Source organism: Nycticebus coucang, chromosome 1 (genome assembly GCF_027406575.1).
Source record: "Nycticebus coucang isolate mNycCou1 chromosome 1, mNycCou1.pri, whole genome shotgun sequence".
NCBI classification, from domain to species: domain Eukaryota; kingdom Metazoa; phylum Chordata; class Mammalia; order Primates; family Lorisidae; genus Nycticebus; species Nycticebus coucang.
Window position 1 is genome coordinate 146,409,858 of NC_069780.1, and position 20,602 is coordinate 146,430,459.

The 20,602-nt window shown below is 39.7% G+C and overlaps 1 protein-coding gene across 1 annotated transcript in view; it reads right to left on the reverse strand.

Moving 5' to 3' along the window:
• ZSWIM6 (zinc finger SWIM-type containing 6) overlaps positions 1–20,602 on the reverse strand; it is a 212,939-nt gene that overhangs the window by 11,528 nt on the left and 180,809 nt on the right. The window contains exons 5-9 of the mRNA XM_053590125.1: positions 17,912–18,091; positions 13,227–13,403; positions 12,806–12,952; positions 4,197–4,343; positions 2,595–2,855 (exon numbers count right to left, since the gene is read on the reverse strand). Coding sequence (XP_053446100.1) covers positions 2,595–2,855; positions 4,197–4,343; positions 12,806–12,952; positions 13,227–13,403; positions 17,912–18,091 — 912 coding nt within the window. The remainder of the gene's footprint in view (positions 1–2,594; positions 2,856–4,196; positions 4,344–12,805; positions 12,953–13,226; positions 13,404–17,911; positions 18,092–20,602) is intronic.

The following is a 20,602-nucleotide window of genomic DNA, read 5'->3' on the forward strand; positions in this document are numbered from 1 at the left end:
CTATTGGACTAAGTATGTGTGTCTACCCATGTGTTACACGTTGAAGCCCCAAGCTCTTAATGAGACTGTATCTGGAGAAAGGACCTTTCTGAAAGTAATGAAAGCTAAATGAGGTCATACGGATGGGGACCCTAATCCAACATAATTAGTGTCCTGATAAAAAGAGATACCAGACAATGTCTCTCTGTGTCATGTGAGGGGGCCCTTACTAGAAGCCAAATGGCCAGCACTATGATCTTCAACTTCTCATCCTCCAGAATTGTGAGAAATAAATTTCTGTTGTAACAATCACCCCGTTACAGTATTCTGTGATGGCAGCCCAAGCAGGCCAACACACCAATTATAGCAAATTTGTAGATTGCATTATTCACTTCTCTGTCTTTGTTTTTCAATGTTTCCCTTTAAAAAACCAAGTTACCTTTTTGCACTATTCAGGGTAAGCCAGGATACATAATCAACACTTTGCTACTATGCCTCCCAACAACCAAAATGTTCAGATGGGTATCACAGAATTATTTATGAATTAATAATTAGGATAATCCCTGAACTCTGGTGTACTGAATAATGAAAAACAGACATTTGCACTAAGTTTCCCCAGAAGTGGTTTTCTAAATAGCCCAATTGATTCATCCAATATTGTGGCCAGGAAAGATTAACATTCAGCAAAAATACTGTTTACTGCTTCTCCTTTTCAGATATCTGGGTCGGCTAACTAATCTGCCCCTGAAATTTTCAAACATTGTACACACAAGAACTTAGTGCCCCAGTGCAGTCAGCTTAATCACTGAGCTCTTCCTTCTGGGATTTACAGAAATGGTCCCTTAGCCTTCCCAGTTTGGGTGGCCTCCTGTCCTGTACCCAACCATTCTTCGTGGGCCTTGCAGGTTTGAGAAAAGACAGGAGGAAAAGATGAGGCAACACTGAGCTTCGGCTTCCTCGGTTTTCATAAAAATATTTGATGGGACAGATAGACTAATCAGAGACTCAGACAAAGTTCAAAAATATTCATGAGAAATGAACATGAAGACATACTTAGAAAGGTAAATTATAAGCAGAGATCACAGACTGTCAGCCTTGAAAGCCATATATCCTCTTCTGAAACTTCAGTATAATTGAAATCAAAAGTTAGTTAAAAGCCGGGCTTGGTGGTTCATGCCTGTAATCCCAGCACTTGGGAGGCCAAGGTGGATGGATTGCCTGAGCTCACAGGTTCGAGACCAGCCTGAACCAGAACGAGATCTTGTCTCTGTAAAAAAATAAAAAGTAGCTGGGCATTGTGGTGGGCGCCTGTGGTTCCAGCTGCTTGGGAGGCTGAGGCAAGAGAATCACTTGAGCCCAGGAGTTTGAGGTTGCTGTGAGCTGTGGCGTCACAGCACTCTACCGAGGGCAATATAGTGAGACTCTGTCTCAAAAAAATAAAAAATAAAATAAATAAATAAAAAAAATAAAATAAAATAAAATAAATTTTTCAAAGTCAGTTAACATGGCCAGACATTAAAAAAAAAATGCTTGTGGCCAATGAAATTGCTTATATATATTAAAAAAAATTACATAGAAGGAAACTACAGGAGAAAATAGTAATTAAACTAAACACAGGATCAATCTTGAAATTTGTCAAGATAGAATTTTTACCTTTAGGAAAAAATAAAAACTTCAGGAGAGTGATTCAAAAAATTGATCTTAGAAATTTTTACCAAAATTAAGAATGCTATTAAGGTTTCCTTTAATATATTTGAAGAAAATATTTTCTTTCAAATAGGTCTTTTGCTTTAGATAAATAAAAAAGGTTTTAAAATGCTATTTTCTCTAAATCCCTTCCCCCTATGGAGCAGTTCTGAATATCCGATGAAGATACCCCACTTATGACCTTATCCCAAAGAATCCCAGAATAACACACATGTACTTGAGAGACAGAAGGAATTTCATCAGACACCAACTTATTAATTTGCAAAATATTAGGCTACTATATTCATTATATTTATCCTTTTTGAGAAAAAAAATATGAAAAATAGTGTCAGCCAAAATTACTCAGGCCCTTCAACTCTTGACCTAATAAAAAGGAAAATGAGACTTTGCCTCAGAGATGCTATGAAGCTCGTCAGCACAGTGGAAACTCACTTCTGCAGCCTTCAGACTTGGGTCTGTGTGTGCACACGACATATTCAAAACCCAGATATCCTGGAGCAGCCATTTAACTCAAAGGAATGTCAACCAATTTCTATTTTGTCATTTAATTGATCAAACCAATAAGAACATGGCTAACAATAGTCACTATCAAAATTGCATTCACCTCAGGAAGAACACAGCCTAAATAAAAGTGGTCCCTTTCAAAGCTTTATGGCAATAAATGGGGCTGATTTCCAATAAGCTACCCTACGTAACCACCTAAATCAAATGATACAAATCTAAACATCCACACTTTTTCATTCAGCGACACTATGTTTTAGACAGTGAACATGTTTCTGACACTCCATGACCACATCAATCAGGATAACTACCATATTAAATGCATTCAGACAATACTCTTAATATAAGAAAAACTAGCCCCTAAATCAAATTGGCTAACTAAGTGGAAAACTTCTTTATCAAGCTACCTTCTAATAGGAAGACTGCTTGCTTGCGGAAGATTTTCACCAGTGTGTCATCCAATTCAATTTCCTGAAGCTTGGAAATGAGCTGCTCCTCGTTCCGGCAAACTTTCTCTTGTGTGTACAGCCCATCAGGCATGATACGCTGCTGTCCAAGCCCTATCAGGGCTACTTCCACAGCCAGCGTTAAATAGGACTCCCCTTCTTCTAAAAATTTGTGTGCAGATAAATGCTGGTATTCCAGAGACTTGCACTGTCCCATAGTCTCTGTAAAATGCCACAAAAAAAAAAAAAAAAACAGAGTTCAGAAACAACCTCTGCAGGTACTATGAAAGGTACGAATATTTCTTCTACCCAGTACTAGTAAATAAATTACTCACTTAGTGCTGAGAAAGCCTGGAAACCATGTTTTCTGTGTTTTGTTTTTTAGGTTAAAGTACATAGCTTTCCAATATCTTTTTTTAAAAAATGACCAGGAATAATTGAATATATATGTTTTTGGAGCTAAAATATTATAAATATTTTTCTCCCATTGAAAATGAATCAAAGGAGAAAACTATAAATCTGGAGAAACATGATACCAAGAATATTTATTTAAGAGAAAAAAATTTAATAATAGTAAAAATGATAATAGCAAAAAAAATACAATAATAAAATTGTAAGACAATTGTTATAGTTAACAATACCTTTAATACTGGTATTTATACATTTTCCATATTTTATTTTAATGTTGACATTTATAATGAAAACAGTAGAGAACACACCCCATGTGTAACCTGACTTGAAGGGCCTTTTTGTTATCCCAGAGTGATCAGTTACAAGAGGGGTGATTTTTTCAGCATTATCTTATCTCTATTAAGGTGCTTCTATTTGCAATTATAACTTCAACCATCAAACTCAGAAGGGCAACTGAATTCAGACTCGTACCTGATGGTTTGGGCCACCCATAATCCAGGAAGGCGACCACCACAGGGACAATTATGAAAGGGCCAAGATAATTAACCATCTGAGCTCACCCAAGTCATGGAAGCAATAAAGAGGCAACCCTTACTCCCTTCCTTATTAGGTCTACCCACTGCCCTTGGACAGTTTATTGAAGGACGATGCTTAAGTCTTAAAAGGCCAAAGAGAGAAATCCAAAAACACAGCTTTAAAGGAATGTGTGATGTAAAACTCTTTTAAATAGCATTTAAAATAGACTAAAAATTTTAATTGACAAGTCACTTTCAATGCAAAGACAAATTTAAAATACACCTGAACTAAATTTCCTAGTACTAACACATGCTATGATGCACAGCTCCATTTTATATCTTTACGCTTGAAAACAGTCATAAAGGAGATAATTCTTACACACAGAATCACTATTAGAATAGAATAAATATTTCTAAGGTTCACGACACATGCTGCCAACTGTTAACTCTGAGGTTTTCCCAATCTGTGGCGTCCTGCCTAAAACGCATCAGGGTGCCCATTTTCCTGCTTTCGTGCTGACCACACGTACTGTTAACTACACAGACCCATAAACCATACTGTAAGGAAAAACACAACCTAATGCCATTCAGCATTTAGAAAAAGAAAAACACATGAGACAAATGTCAATGGCTTTACCTGTAAAATCCGAGAGCCCAGAAAAGTTCTCATCATCAATGCGGCAGGCTTCCATAAGGCTGCTGAAGAGAGTACCCACAGGGTCCAGGGGGTGTCCGACCCAGCCCTCCAGATTGGTTATCGAGGTTATACTTTTGTGGGGTAGCTCTGTGTAAGAGAAGGGAATTCAGGCATAGGGAGTAGAAATATTTACGCTTTTCCCAATTATTCCATGAACTTCTTATTCCTACTTTTATGTTTCTTTGGCAAGTTTGTTTTGTTTTCAATTCTGTGATTTTGTTTTTTATTAAGGAGTATATTTTATTTTATTTTTTTTTTTATTTTTTTTTTATTTTTTTATTTTTTTTAATTTTTTTATTAAATCATAAGTGTATACAATGATATGATTATGGGGCATCATACACTCACTTCATAAACCATTTGACACATTTTTATCACAGTGGTTAACATAGCCTTTCCGGCGTTGTCTCAGTTACTGTGCCAAAACATTTATATTCTACATTTACCAAGTTTCGCAAATACCCCTGTAATATGCACCACAGGTGTGATCCCACCGATTCCCCTCCCTCTACCCACCCCCCCCTTTCCCACTTCCCCCTATTGTTAAGTTGTAGTTGGGTTATAGCTTTCATGTGAGAGTCCCAAATTAGTTTCATAGTAGGGCTGTGTACATTGGATATTTTTTCTTCCATTCTTGGGATACTTTACTAAGAAGAATATGTTCCAGCTCCATCCATGTAAACATGAAAGAGGTAAAGTCTCCATCTTTCTTTAAGGCTGCATAGTATTCCATGGTATACATATACCACAATTTATTAATCCATTCGTGGATCGATGGGCACTTCGGCTTTTTCCATGACTTAGCAATTATGAATTGGGCTGCAATAAACATTCTGGTACAAATATCTTTGTTATGTTGTGATTTTTGGTCTTCTGGGTATATGCCCAGCAGAGGAATTACAGGATTGAATGGCAGATCTATTTTTAGATCTCTGAGTGTTCTCCATATATCCCTCCAAAAGGAATGTATTAATTTGCATTCCCACCAGCAGTGCAGAAGTGTTCCCTTTTCTCCGCATCCACGCCAACATCTCTGGTCTTGAGATTTTGTGATATAGGCTAGTCTCATTGGAGTTAGATGATATCTCAAAGTAGTTTTGATTTGCATTTCTCTGATGATTAAAGATGATGAGCATTTTTTCATATGTCTGAAGGCCGTGCGCCTGTCTTCTTCAGAGAAGTTTCTCTTCAAATCCCTTGCCCAGCCTGCGATGGGATCCCTTGTTTTTTTCTTGCTGATGCGTTTGAGTTCTCTGTGGATTCTGGTTATTAAACCTTTGTCAGAGTTATACCCTGCAAATATTTTCTCCCATTCTGAGGGCTGTCTGCTTGCTCTGCTTACTGTGTTCTTAGCTGTGCAGAAGCTTTTTAGTTTGATCAAGTCCCAGTAGTGTATTTTTGAAGCTGCTTCAATTGCCCGGGGGGTTCTCCTCATGAAATACTCACCCAGACCAATTTCTTCAAGGGTTTTCCCTGCATTCTCCTCTAGTATTTTTATAGTTTCATGTCTTAAGTTTAAATCTTTAATCCAATGAGAGTCTATCTTAGTTAATGGTGAAAGGTGTGGGTCCAATTTCAGTCTTCTGCAGGTTGCCAGCCAGTTCACCCAGCACCATTTGTTAAATAGGGAATCTTTTCCCCACTGAATGTTTTTAATTGGCTTGTCAAAAATCAAATAGCGGTAAGTAGCTGGATTCATCTCTTGGTTCTCTATTCTATTCCAGATATCTACTTCTCTGTTTTTGTGCCAATACCATGCTGTTTTGATCACTATCGATTTGTAGTAAAGTCTGAGGTCTGGTAGTGTGATTCCTCCTGTTTTGTTTTTATTTCTGAGTAATGTCTTGGCTATTCGAGGTTTTTTCTGATTCCATATAAAACGAAGTAATGTTTTTTCAAGATCTTTAAAATATGACAGTGGAGCTTTAATAGGGAGTGCATTGAAAGTATATATTGCTTTGGGTAGTATGGACATTTTGATAATGTTGATTCTTCCTAGCCATGAGCATGGTATGTTTTTCCATTTGTTAACATTTTCAGCTATTTCTTTTCTTAGAGTTTCATAGTTCTCTTTATAGAGATCTTTCACGTCTTTTGTTAGGTAAATTCCCAAATATTTCATCTTCTTTGGCACTACTGTGAATGGGATAGAGTCCTTAACTGCTTTTTCAATTTGACTGTTGTTGGTGTATATAAAGGCTACCGATTTATGAATGTTGATTTTGTAACCTGAGACGCTGCTGTATTCCTTGATCACTTCTAGGAGTTTTGTAGTAGAGTCCCTAGTGTTTTCCAGATACACAATCATATCATCTGCGAAGAGCGAGAGTTTGATCTCTTCTGACCCTATATGGATACCCTTGATCGCCTTTTCTTCCCTAATTGCGGTGGCTAAAACTTCCATTACAATGTTGAAAAGCAATGGAGACAATGGGCAGCCTTGTCTGGTTCCTGATCTGAGTGGAAATGATTCCAATTTAACTCCATTCAATATGATATTGGCTGTGGGTTTGCTGTAGATAGCCTCTATCAGTTTAAGAAAAGTCCCTTCTAGACCAATTTTCTTGAGTGTTCTGATCATGAAGGGATGCTGGATATTATCAAAAGCTTTTTCTGCATCAATTGAGAGAATCATATGGTCTTTGTTTTTTAATTTGTTTATGTGCTGAATTACATTTATAGATTTACGTATATTGAACCAGCCTTGAGACCCTGGGATAAAACCAACTTGGTCATGATGTATAATTTGTTTGATGTGTTGCTGGATTCTGTTTGTTAGGATCTTGTTGAATATTTTTGCATCTATATTCATTAGTGATATTGGTCTATAATTTTCTTTTCTTGTTGGGTCTTTTCCTGGTTTGGGGATCAGGGTGATATTTGCTTCATAGAACGTGTTGGGTAGTCTTCCTTCTTTTTCTACATTTTGGAACAGGTTGAGTAATATAGGTACTAATTCCTCTTTAAAGGTTTGGTAGAATTCTGACGTGAAACCATCTGGTCCCGGGCTTTTCTTTTTAGGGAGGTTTTGTATAGTTGATGCTATTTCTGAACTTGTTATGGGTCTGTTCAACATTTCCACTTGATTCTGGTTAAGTCTTGGAAGGTGGCGTGCTTCCAAGTATCGGTCTATTTCCTTCAGATTTTCATATTTCTGAGAATAAAGTTTCTTGTAATATTCATTAAGGATTTTTTGGATTTCTGATGAGTCTGTGGTTATTTTGTCTTTGTTGTTTCTGATTGATGATATTAGAGATTTTACTCTTTTTTTCCTGATTAGGTTGGCCAGAGGTTTATCTATTTTATTGACCTTTTCAAAAAACCAGCTTTTTGATTTATTGATCTGTTGTATTATTCTTTTGTTTTCAATTTCATTTAATTCTGCTCTAATTTTGGTTATTTCTTTTCTTCTACTGGGTTTGGGGTTGGAATGTTCTTCCTTTTCCAGTTGCGTGAGATGTCCCATTAAGTTGTTAACTTCCTCTCTTTCCGTTCTCTTGAGGAAGGCTTGCAGTGCTATAAATTTCCCTCTTAGAACTGCCTTTGCAGTGTCCCAGAGGTTCTGATAGCTTGTGTCTTCATTGTCATTTTGTTCCAAAAAATTGGTGATTTCTTTCTTAATCTCATCTCTGACCCAGCTATCATTCAGCATAAGGTTATTTAACTTCCATGTTTTTGTATGGGTATGCAGATTCCTGTTGTTACTCAATTCAAGTTTTATTCCATGATGGTCCGAGAAGATGCATGGAATAATTTCTATTCCTTTAAATTTACTGAGGTTAGACTTGTGACCTAAAATGTGATCAATTTTGGAGTAAGTTCCGTGGGCTGATGAGAAGTATGTGTATTCAGTTTTGTTGGGATGAAATGTTCTGTAGATGTCTGCTAAATCTAAATACTGGATGGTTAGGTTTAAATCTAAGATTTCTTTGCTCAGCTTCTTTCTGGAGGATCGATCCAACACTGCCAAGGGAGTGTTGAAATCTCCAACGATTATGGAGCTGGAGGAAATCAAGTTACTCATGTCTGTTAGAGTTTCTCTTATAAATTGAGGTGCATTCTGGTTGGGTGCATAGATATTAATAATTGAGATCTCGTCATATTGAGTATTACCCTTAACAAATATGAAGTGACCATTCTTGTCCTTCCTTACTTTTGATGGTTTAAAGCCTACTGTATCTGCAAATAAAATTGCAACACCTGCTTTTTTCTGATTACCATTTGCCTGAAATATGGATGACCATCCTTTCACCCTGAGTCTGTATTTGTCTTTTAAGTTGAGATGTGACTCTTGTATGCAACAAATATCTGGCTTAAGTTTTTGTATCCAGTCAGCTAACCTATGCCTCTTTAGAGGACAGTTTAAGCCATTCACATTGATGGAGAGTAAGGATAAGTCTGGTGGAATTTTGGGTATCGAGTTTTTCAAAGGTCCAGTGGACATTTTTAATCCTTTCGCCAGTGTGGAAGTTGGAGTTTGATCCGAAGTTTCTGAGTGAGTTTACTTTTGTGGTATAGGATTGGGTTGGTCATTGTGGAGGATAGGTCTGAGAACATCCTGAAGAGCTGGTTTACTTATGGCAAATTTTTTCAACATATGAATGTCATTGAAGTATTTAATTTCTCCATCATAGATGAAACTCAGTTTAGCTGGATACAAGATCCTGGGTTGAAAGTTTTTTTGCTTTAGGAGATTAAAAGTTGATGACCAGCCTCTTCTTGCTTGAAAAGTTTCAGCAGAGAGATCTGCAGTTATTCTAATATTCTTACCTTTGTACGTTATAGTTTTCTTTCGCCGGGCTGCTTTGAGAATCTTCTCTTTCATGTTAACTTTAGTGAAGCTAATTATGATATGTCTGGGAGATGGCTTTTTGGGGTTGAATCGTGCTGGGGTTCTGAAGCTGTCTGCTATCTGAATTTCAGATTCTCTAGGCATGTCTGGAAAATTTTCTTTCATAATTTCATGTAGAAGGGCCTCTGTGCCCTTGGCTGCCACATCATCAGCCTCCGAAATTCCTATAACCCTTATGTTATGTTTTTTCGAATTATCTGAGAGCTCTCTGAGTGAGTGATCCGTTTTTGCTCTCCATTTCTCTTCCTCTTTGAGAGATTGGGAGCGTTCGAAGACTTTATCTTCAATGTCAGAAATCCTTTCTTCTGCTTGCTCCATTCTGTTACTGAGGGATTCTACTGTATTTTTCATATCTTTGAGGGCTGTAAGTTCTTGTTTCAGTGTGTCTAAGTCTTTGGTGGTTTTGTCTTTAAATTCGTTAAATTCTTGAGACAACTTTTGAATTTCTCCTCGAATTCCTAATTCCATTTTATTAATCTTGTCTGCAAACCAAATTCTGAATTCGACTTCTGACATCTCAGCCAGTTGTTTATGAATGGGATCTTCAATCACATCTGCCGTATCTTTTCTTGGGGGGGTTGATCTATTCTGGTTATTCATGTTACCAGAGTTTTTCCGCTGATTCCGCCCCATGGTTTACTCCCTTTGGTTTTTCCCCTGGGGTTTTATCGAGGGCCCGTACAGTGTTGTGGCCTGAGAAACTGGGGCCCTGTCTGGTGTGGTGGAGCAAAGTGGTTCTGTCTTGTTTTCAGCTGGTTTCTGTTCGATCCTATTGCAACTTCTACTCTGGCTTGAAGTCTCAGCTGTGTGAAAAAATCAGCAATTAAGTCACCCCGCCTGCCCACCTCTGGCCCCAGTTGGAAAAGGAGAATCAAACCTTCCTACAATCGCACACCCAGGGCACCACCTGAAAAGTCCTCAGTCTATTAGCCCAGTTCAAAAGGTCCGAATCAACTGTCTCAATCGGCACTTGTCTCGGGTGGAAGGGTTCAAGAGGTCTCTGGGAACTGGATCACAGGGGCCTGGTGACTCCTCTGAGACAGCTCACCCCAGTGCAGCGTGGAGTCAGGAGGAGCCACCCCGCAAACAGAGCAGTCTGGGAAGGTTGACGTCTCCTTCCCCACTTTGCCCCTCCGTCGGACCCAGTCACTGGTATCTCTGCAGATGGCTAACCCAGTTGCCTGCAGTGAACAGACACTCCAGGGGTTTGCACCTGCCTGAATCGCGAGGAAGTCTGCCAGGCCCCCGCAGACTGCCGCTATCTAGCAGGAGGAGATGGGGCCTGACATCTTTGAGTGTTTGATGCAGGTGTTGGGAAGGAGGTGTTCACTCAGGCTTAGCCCCGTCCCTGATGGATGCTGCTAACAGAACAGAACAGAACAGACAACTTTGTGAGGTTCTGTCTCTGTTCCTGTCATCGCCTACAGGAGACGGGCTGTTTTGAGTTCAAACGTCTTTGCTGCTGGAGAATTGCGTCTGAACACCTCTCTGGGTCGGCCCCGCCCTGGAGGCTTCTGGGTTTGTGAGCCGTGACACCGGTGGCCTCCTCTGGTTGCCCAGGGAGACAGGGGGTGTGGCCTCAGAATATCCAGAAGTGAGCGTTCTGCCGTTAAAGAAAAAACGGCTGTTGATCTACCTCCAGGGAACTGCTGCTCTGGTGTGGGCACTCAGGCGACCCTTTTCTCCTCTGTCCCGTGCACCAGAGTCAGCACTGAGCGGCTGCAGTTTGTGCTGGGTCCACACCCCTTAAGAGATCCCCCAAGAATCAGAACTCTTGGGGGATGGGCCCCCAGACCCGGATTGGGAGTGGGGCGGGGGGAAGCTAGAGTTTCATTCAGTTTCACGCAATACTACGGTCCGGGGAGGGCTCCTGCACTGCACCGCAGGGAAGTGCCGCCAAGGCTTGATTTCCCCTCAGCGGAGTGCCCTCTCCTTGCTCACGTGTCCCAGAGTCAGCGCTGACCTGACGCAGCTCAGGCACTGTGCACTCCCCTCGAGAAATCACCCAAGGAGCCGAACTCCGGAGGGATAGGCCCTCAGACCCCGAGTGAGAGTAGGGGCTCTCAGCTCTCAGCGGGGAGGCCAGAGTCTTATTCAGTCTTGTGCCCGGGGAGGGCTCCTGCACTGCACCGCAGGGAAGTGCCGCCAAGGCTTGATTTCCCCTCAGCGGAGTGCCCTCTCCTCGCTCACGTATCCCAGAGTCAGCGCTGACCTGACGCAGCTCAGGCACTGTGCACTCCCCTCGAGAAATCACCCAAGGAGCCGAACTCCTGGGGGATAGGCCCTCAGACCCCGAGTGAGAGTAGGGGTTCTCAGCTCTCAGCGGGGAGGCCAGAGTCTTATTCAGTGTTGGGCCCCGTATGCCCGGGGAGAGTTGGTGCACTGCACCGCAGGGAAGTGCCGCGAGGCGTGACTCCCCCTCAGCCCGGTGCCCTCTCCTTACTCGCGGGCCTCAGAGTCAATGCTACCAGTCGCAACTCGGGGACTGTCCACTCCCCTTGAGAAATCACCCAAGGATCCGAAGTCCTGGGGGACAGGCCTCCAGACCTCAGTGGGGGGGAGGGGGAGCGCCGGGGATTCAGGGTTGCCGGCAAAGGATTCCCAAAGTTTTATTCAGCCCTATGTCCGGCAGGAGAACGCCACGGCACCCCAGTAGGGGAGGTAGGTCCAGTTTTTAGAAGGTCTTTCCCGTGGAGTGTAGTGGGAGGGCCTTTAATTTCTGCCCGCTTGTTAAATTGTGGGGCTCCAGAGCCGGTCTCATGGGGGAGGGGGACTCCCGTCCGCTTGGTGGTGGATTTTGTACCTTTTGTTTGCGTCCTTGTGATCACAACTTGCCTCAGCGGTGTTGATGTGCGTTCTTCAGCCTTCTCTCTTGGTGAGGCTCAAGTCCACCAGGATACTTACTAAATTCCTGTCCCTTAACTCTCCTTCTGGACGGGAGCCTTTGTTGAAAGCTGGCTTCAGTCCGCCATCTTGTCTCCCTCCCCAGGAGTATATTTTAGTTGAGGGGTTTTGGTTTATTTTTAATATGCTGAGATAAAGAGAAGATAAATGTGTCCTGCCAGCTGAAAGCTCATCAAATGTCATTTTACAGAATCCAATAGTTCTCTTCTGGTCACTTTAAAATTTAAATAACACGTCCTAATGTACTTATTATTACAACTAAAAATTTTTAGAGTATATATACACATTGTGCCAGGCTTCATTTTAAGTGCTTTACAGAAATTAACTTGTTTAATCTCTTCAATAACTTAAGAGACAGGCCCTCTGCTGAGCGCCATTCTACAGAAAAGAACTCTAAACCACAGAGAAAGTCATTGCCTAAGGTCGCCCAGCTAGGAACCTATTGCTGGGATTGAAGCATGGGCAGCCTACCCCCAGTCCTTACCGTCAGAATGAAAGTGCACTTTCGCAAAATAAGGTATTTGACTAGCATGAATTTTAAATTATACTAAATAGTTATTAAAACATTAATAATTCTCTCCCTTAAAAGTTAACCAGCTTAAGAGATTAAAACAAAATCTTTTCTTAGAACATTCACACAGATCAGCTCTTAAGTATTTTTAAATGAGAGGTGAATAAAGCCATCTCTATAGGTCTAGTTTTGAAAGCCTCCTCTCCCTGAGAAGAACACAAAACTCAGTGATGTCGTCACCCAGAATCCCATTCGAATGGAAACAAACTCCTTCACATTCACCTTTTTTTTGAGTTCGGAACATTTCCAGCTGTTTCTGTTGCTGCCGTCTTAATGTATTAACAATAGCAATTGCGAGTCTCAGTGCTTCTCTGGGGTACCCATGAGAACGTAATGCATCCACTCTCGCACAGGCTGTAGGAACATGTTCTAAAACGCAAAGTTAAGGGAGCAAAGTTGCCACTGTTAAGATGTATCTTTAGAAAAAAGATTTACTAGTAAGGTGTTTCTCCCAAAATAATATTAAAAAGACACAAGAAATCATTTCAAAATCTGGACTTGAATGAAAAACTCAGCTCCTATTGCCAAGCATTCATCCATCTCCCATTGAATCCCTCAATTCTCCACCTCCCACTCCAATAATGCTATAGAAACTAAACAAAGAAGTAAGTCATGGAAATGTCTTTCCGGTTTGGCCACTTACCATGCCAGAGGGGCCACCCGCGGGAGTCAAACAGGGAGTTTTCAGTGTCGTCATGGTAACAGTAGTTGGTGTGTAGGTCACTGCTGATAATGTGCTGCAAGTGGCTGTCCTGCCAGTGGAGATCACATGCCTCGATGGCTCGGGTGAACACTGTCCGATGTGGCCTGTTCGATGAATCTGTTTTTTCCACAATTCAGAAAGCCGTGTCAGCTATTATTCACATGTGAATAAATCAGTCATCCCATTCTGTGGCCAGATGTTCATGAACACACCCACACACACTGTCCTGCACCCCTAAGCAGAAGGGTGAATACTCTCACATCCTAAGTTCTAGAAGGCAAGTCAGCCCAAAGAGCCACCATTCACTCACTTGTTTTTATCAAACACAAACATTCTGCAGCCATTAAAGCTAAGGTTAAAGGCATCCTGCAAAAAGAATCATCAAATCTAGTTTCCATGCCAAATACACTGAAAGGAGGCAATCGGCACAAAAAGATCACATGAAAACTCACTGCTCCCCACTTCTGAGGTGCTGTGGTGGGCTGCCCTGAGGGGATCAACAGCTCTCACAAACACTATGCAAGAGATGCGACACCAGCCATGGAACCTTTCAGGAATGTGCAGTCAGCCTTTAAAGATATGCATAAGGGTTGTGCTTTTGGTTGTATTTTTTAACTATATTGTGCGGTTTTGCACAATTAAAACTATTATGCTTCTTGGGATATAATGATTAAATGCCACTCTATATCCCAAAGGGCATAAATGCATATATTTAACATTTCACAAAGCCACACAACATAGCTACAAAACAAACCAGCGCACTTACCTTGCCCCTACAGGCTGCCTCCTGACTCCTGGGCAGGTTCCATGACTGGTGTGATGTCCCCAGCATAGTGTATGCCGGGGCATCACAAAAGAGCAGAGGCATACACTCCGAAGAGGGTTCAAGTTTCAGGACCTGACGGAGAAAAAAAATGTTTGGGGAATAAAGGATGTTCTCACCCCAACTCCTGGGATTATTCAATTCCTAAGGATAATATGGTTCACAATCTACCTGAACTCCCACCCCTTTGGTCCTTACTCCAAACTTACCTTCACAAACCTTAGTAAGCCTCAACTGGAAATCAAGGTAACGAACTATTTTTATTTATGTGTATCTAGCTCAAGCCTAATCCTTTACTTTTCTGAGACTTAATTAAATAAGAAGCAAAATCTGGAGCTTCCTTTGATGGTAAGGTTTCATCTTCCTGTCACTGGGCCTTTGGTTGAGCACAAACATACGGGAAAAAACAAAAATCAAAAAAAAACCAAACTGAGGAGACTGGAACATTCATTTTGTCCAACTCCTTTATTCTGCTGGTAGAACTGAAAAGCAAAGGAAGGCAAGTGACTTGCCATGGTCACACAACCAAGCGGTGGCAGTCGAGATCAAAACAGATATCCTTACTGCACATTCAGCTAATTCAGCTGCTCATAAAGGCTTTGGACAGGCCTTTAACAAAGAGACATTACTTTCGTCTGGTCCAGGTCAGCTTAGGTATCTGCATCTGAATGGCAGACATCTCAAAATGCATGTGTGACAGATAATCTGAGAAGCAGAATTCATGATGCATCTGTCACGGTTCCTGCCCAGACCGCTTGCTAGCAGTAGACGGGTGTAGAAACTGCAAATGGGAAAGGTGAGCCCTACACTTTAAGGACCTGTGAACCTATTAGGACTTTTTGGCTGAACTGAACATATATGCCCATACCCAGAAAGAAACTGGTTCCAAGACCTCTCATAGTCACTTGATGAAATGTTCCAAAGTCCAAGTCTCACCAAAGTATTTTCAAGTGGCTTTGTCATTCCATTTATTTTATTTAGCTCAGATCATAGAATCAAAATTTAAAACTATAACAAGACTTTACAAGAGCAACTCAGTATCGTGCACGTATTAATGAGTTAACTTCTGATGATCTGGCTCACTACCGGCAGGCACCAATAGTAACAGCAAGTGGTAGAATATGATTTAATTTTCACAAAATACAAACCTGAACTTCCCATGTGTGTATATGTGACTAAACAAGCAAAGAGAAATGTGGGGACACACACACACCAGGCTTTTAAAATTGGTTAGCTCTGAGAGACTAATAAAAGCAACGATAACAAAAGAAGTTAAGTATGCCGGAGTCATATTTAAATGAGAATGTAGGATGTAAAGCCCTATAATAACACGAGAAACACATGAAAACTGAGTATGCATTTAGACAATGACTAAAAAGACAAACAATTAAGAATCTGGTTTGACTAGGTATCAGACTCAGCATCAATTTTTTTTATCTTAGATGTCTATGGTTACTCAATGTTTGCAGTAAGATTGAAAAAAAAAAAACAAGACAAAACACTATTTGGACCAAAATTCTAAAATTATAAATATACAAATTTGTAAGAATGTTTGAAGTATGTGTAATATTAGTACACACTAATTAAAAAACACTTGGGAAATTCAGAAAAGTAGAAAGGGAGGAAATTCTTGGTTCTCTTGTCAAAAAAAGTTAAAATTAAAAATTTAGTTAGCATTCTGATATAGCCCCAAAAAACTAAATTACTCTTTCAAAGAATATAGATTTTAATGTTGTTGTTGTTGATTAATCCTAACCAATTATATCAGCAGAGGTGGGACCTGCTAAGCCCTTCACATTCACTGTAATGTGTGAGCACAGGGGTTGAGCTCCTGGTCTGTACCACATACACACTCAGTCCAGCTGCAACAGCACGGCTGCTGGATTCTGCTGGCCACCTCGGGCTCTCCTCTGCTTAGTGGGGGCTCTACAGGTAGATGCAACACATCCTTTCTACAAGGATGTCCCTTCTGACAACCCCTCTGAAGAATGTGGGGATATTCTGCTAAAAGCAGGCACCCTAGTGCCTATAGGCTTAAGAGCTATAAATGCTGCTAGGTTCTGATTCTTTGGCAAGTTTAATTTCAAAGGTCATAGAATATTAGTTGTCTAGGCCAGGCATGGTGGCTCACGCCTGTAATCGCCTGCACTCACGAGTTTGAGACTAGCCTGAGCAAAAGCAAGACCTGTTTCTAAAAAGAGCTGGGCGTTGTGGCAGGCACCTGTAGTCCCAGCTACTTAAGAAGCTGAGGCAAAAGAATTGCTTGAGTGCAGGAGTTTGAGGCTGCTGTGAGCTATGATGCCATGGTACTGTACCAAGGGTGTCAAAGTGAGACTCTGTCTCAAAAAAAAGGAGAATATTAGTCTCCAAACAATGGTAGCATAATGAATGGAATATAAAAAGCAAAAGTGTAAAACGTTAGGTGGCAGTCCCCCAAATCAGGGGGAGTGAAACAAAGAGAGACCTCCAAAGTACAAATAGAAGGATGTGGCCTATGTAGATGTAGGCATAAGAATAAATGTTGAAAAGCTAAATTTAATAATTCTAAGCATTTGAAAAAAATTGGGTATGAGGGGTATATTTATTTTCTTTGAAGCTACTAAATAAAATCATCATAGGCAATGAAGATAGGATAGATTTCAAATACTGAATTCCCAAGACAAATATCTCTACATAAAGCAGGGCCTGACAATCATCTTTCCCAAGTCCTGAAACTTCTTTTTGATTCAACGAGTCCCCGTGGGGTAACACATATCATTTTCTTTCTTTGTAGAGAATGAAAAAACGATGCTGTCATATTCAAACTCAGCACTGTTCTGCTCTTTCTGGGAGTACCAACTCCTATGTGGCCAGCACACAGAGAATGACAGTCTTTATTCTAGGTCTAGCTAATGTTAATCCCTGTATTGCTTCAATCACTACTTAAAAGTCTTTCAAATTTTCTCAAAAACAAACAAACAAAACCCCCACAAAATTGCGTAAAAAAAGTGGCACGAATTAGTGAATAAAATTTTTATTTGCAACAGTTAACTATTTAAAAAATATAGTTTTTTGAGAGAGTCAAATATTCTGCAATAGACAGGGGAATCCAAGGAAGGAATTTTTAAAACAATGTGAGGGACTTAAGCTAAACGAAGCTTCCCTTTGGATCCAAAAGGGAAGAAAAGCTTAAAAAAAACAGCATAGAGAGACAAAGTTTCTTTGGAAACATCTGGGAGTATTTCTTGGTTGTCCCAAAGCTTGGAGGGCATTATTAGCTTATACTAGGTGGGGATGAGTATGGTAGCCAATCATTCACAAATGAAGAATTTTCCCAGTCCAACAGCCTTCCATGCTCTTCAGTCAAGTCATAGTTTTGCTTTTAAAATGTAGTGACTGGTTAGATTACACAGAAGCTCAAATATGAACTGACCAACAAAGAGAAAAATCCCACAGCTCCTTAAGCCTCTCAATATGTTATTTTATAAAGTAATATATGTAGTATTACCCACTCTACACCATTATTTTTCTAATTAAAAAGGAAAATTAAAACTAAATTTTTAATAGGCTATTTTAACACATATGAATATAAATAATATTATATTCATCTGTATTCTGAGAATTATAAAAAAAAGTATACAAATATCTCAGGTAAAGTTAAAACACACACGCACATTCAAAATCAAAACATATCAAACCCTTGAGTAATAGGAAGTTCTAATGTAGGTAAAATCACTTTCCCACATACATTGTAAATAACCATTACAAACATATATGCACAATTAAGTAGACACAAATTGAGCGGAACATAACTGTGACTCACCTTGGTTGGCATTTGCACCCTGAGGCAGAGCGTTGGTTAGGTTGGGTAATTCACTGCCGTGATTGCCATCTTCCCATGGACAGACATCAACACTGTTCCACTTTTTCAGCTGTTTTAGCCAACTGGCCTTTTGCTCCAACTTGCAGTGGGGGTTTAAAACTATACACATCCACAGAGCACCTAATTTAAAGGGGGAGAAATAAGTAAAGTTTTTTAAATTACAAAAACATCCAATTCTAACAGCTAATAACATATTTTAAGCCATTTCAAAATAGACCAAACTATTTTTTTTTAATCTAACCTATAGTCTCATACAGAGTTCAATAGGAGAAGAGTAAACAAACCTCAAGTTTGAACCAAAGAACTAAATACTGTTACCATATGAAGCTGAAATATATTTCACAAATGCTAATTGTAATCACCTTCCTACAAACAGATTTGGTCCAATTTACAAACAGATTCTATGAATAGATGCTGCAATCTGTCACTCCAAATGATTCTCCACAAAAATTAAATTTACTTTCTAAGATTACTTTTTATAATAAAATCATAAAGACACATAATAGACATAAAGAAATAAATTCATAGTCTAAGAATTTCAAAATTTACTATATTTATTTATTACTATACACATCTATATGTGAATGAAGTGTGAAGAGTTTTGGGCAAAAGCCACTAAAACAGTTCTTTTCTTTTTTTTCTGAGACAAGAGTCTCACTCTGCTGCCCTTAGAAAAGTGCTGTGGCTCACAGCAACCTCAAACTCTTGGGCTTAAGCGATTCTCTTGCCTCAGCCTCCCAAGTAGCTGGGACCACAGGCACCTGCCACAATGCCTGGCTACTTTTTTGTTGTAATTGCCATTGTTGTTTAGCTGGCCCAGGCTGGGTTCAAACCCGCCAGCCTCAGTGTATGTGGCCAACACCGGTAACGACTGCTATGGGCGCTGAGCCTAAAATAGATCTTTTAAAAATAAAATTCACTTAAATATACCTCCCCAAATGATTTCATCAAGAATTAATCTTTATATTAAAAAGTCACCAGATTCATGTCTTTATAGGAATTAACATCACTAAATAGTAATCAAAATGTCAGTAGTTTTTCAAAGGAAAGGCAATAAAGGATTTAGAACAAAAGCATAACTTGTAATTTGAATTAAAGTACTGATAAACTCATTATTCTTTTCTCTATTCTTCAAAGAGGTGGCAAATACCCCACAAATTTTAAAAGTTCAAGTTCTACCTCACTCATTTCAAAAGAAAAGAGACACCAGTATTCCAAAGCCATGTGCAAGGCTTTTTCTTTGAAAAGGTGTGTGTGCATGTCTGTGTAAGAGTCATGTTAGCCAGGTGAAAAATAAAGGTAGGAATTATCACTGTTTGTCCAAAAGCAATGTTTTATATTCTTCCTTACTGAAAAATCAGAAAGCTTCTTCAATTAAAACATCAGTTATTTTAAATGATAAAGCCTTTAAATGATATATTTTAAATGATAATAACTTTTACCAACAGAAAATAAAAATGGCCTCAACTTACTAGGCAAATATTTAAAATCTACGTTTCTGTATTTTAAAATGCTAATTAAAACTAAAACATAGCTGGTCAAGATGGAGTAAGCTCACTATAGCATATCGCTGCCAATGATTACAATAAAAAATTCTGGACAAAATACAAAAAACACTCCCCTGAGTGTTTACTCTGAAAAGTAAACAATGGCAAGCAGATTGGGGAAGAAAAATAAAACTTTAAGAAGCAGCCCAGATGGGGATGATTTCCCCTTACTTTTTCTCCCAGGACTTTGACATAAAATTTGCTCCATTCTGAGAATTCTGTATAGGTCACATACTGCAAAAAGTTAAGCGAAACCTGGGGGAAAGGACCCCAAGCTGGAGAGAGGATTCTGTGTACAAACTGGCACACGTCCTGGCCCTATCTCATGTGCATGATACAGATCCACGGCAGCATAGTTTTGAAAGACTGACACTGGAACCATCACCCAAAGAAGGTGAATCAATTTATGGTCTAAATCTAAATCTATCTTGGTTGACTGCATTCTTCAAAAAAAAAAAAAAAAAAAATTTTTTTAACATCTCCAGAGGATTTCAATAGCACCCAGATTCTCACAATACAAAATTCAAAATGTCTAACATCCAAAAATACTTCACTTACAAAGAAACATTATAATATGATCAATTCTCAAAAGAAAAAAAGACAACATGCCAAGCAAGATAAACCAGATGTTAGAATCATCAGAGGCTTTACGGGGACTATGATGATTATGTTCCATGAAATGATGGTAAACACTATTGAAAGGAAAAGAAAGGCAGTTCTCCAAAGTTAAATATAAAGGATTAAAAAAAAACTAAACAGAAATTTTAGAATTGAAAATCAGTATGTGGAATAAAAAATTGACTACATGGGGTTAATTGCAGAATGGAAATGACAATGGGAAAAGTTTGGAGACAGAAATTACTTCATCTAGGTGGGTGCAGTGGCTCACGCCTGTAATTGTAGCACTTTGGAAGGCCAAGGAGAGTGAAGAGCTTGAGCTCACAAGTTTGAAACTAGCCTCTGCAAAAGTGAGAACCCGTCTCTGCTAAAAACAGAAAAACTGAGGCAAGAGGACCACTAGAGTCCACGAGTTTGAGGCTGCTGTGAGCTATGATGCCACAGCACTCTACCCAGGGCAACAGCT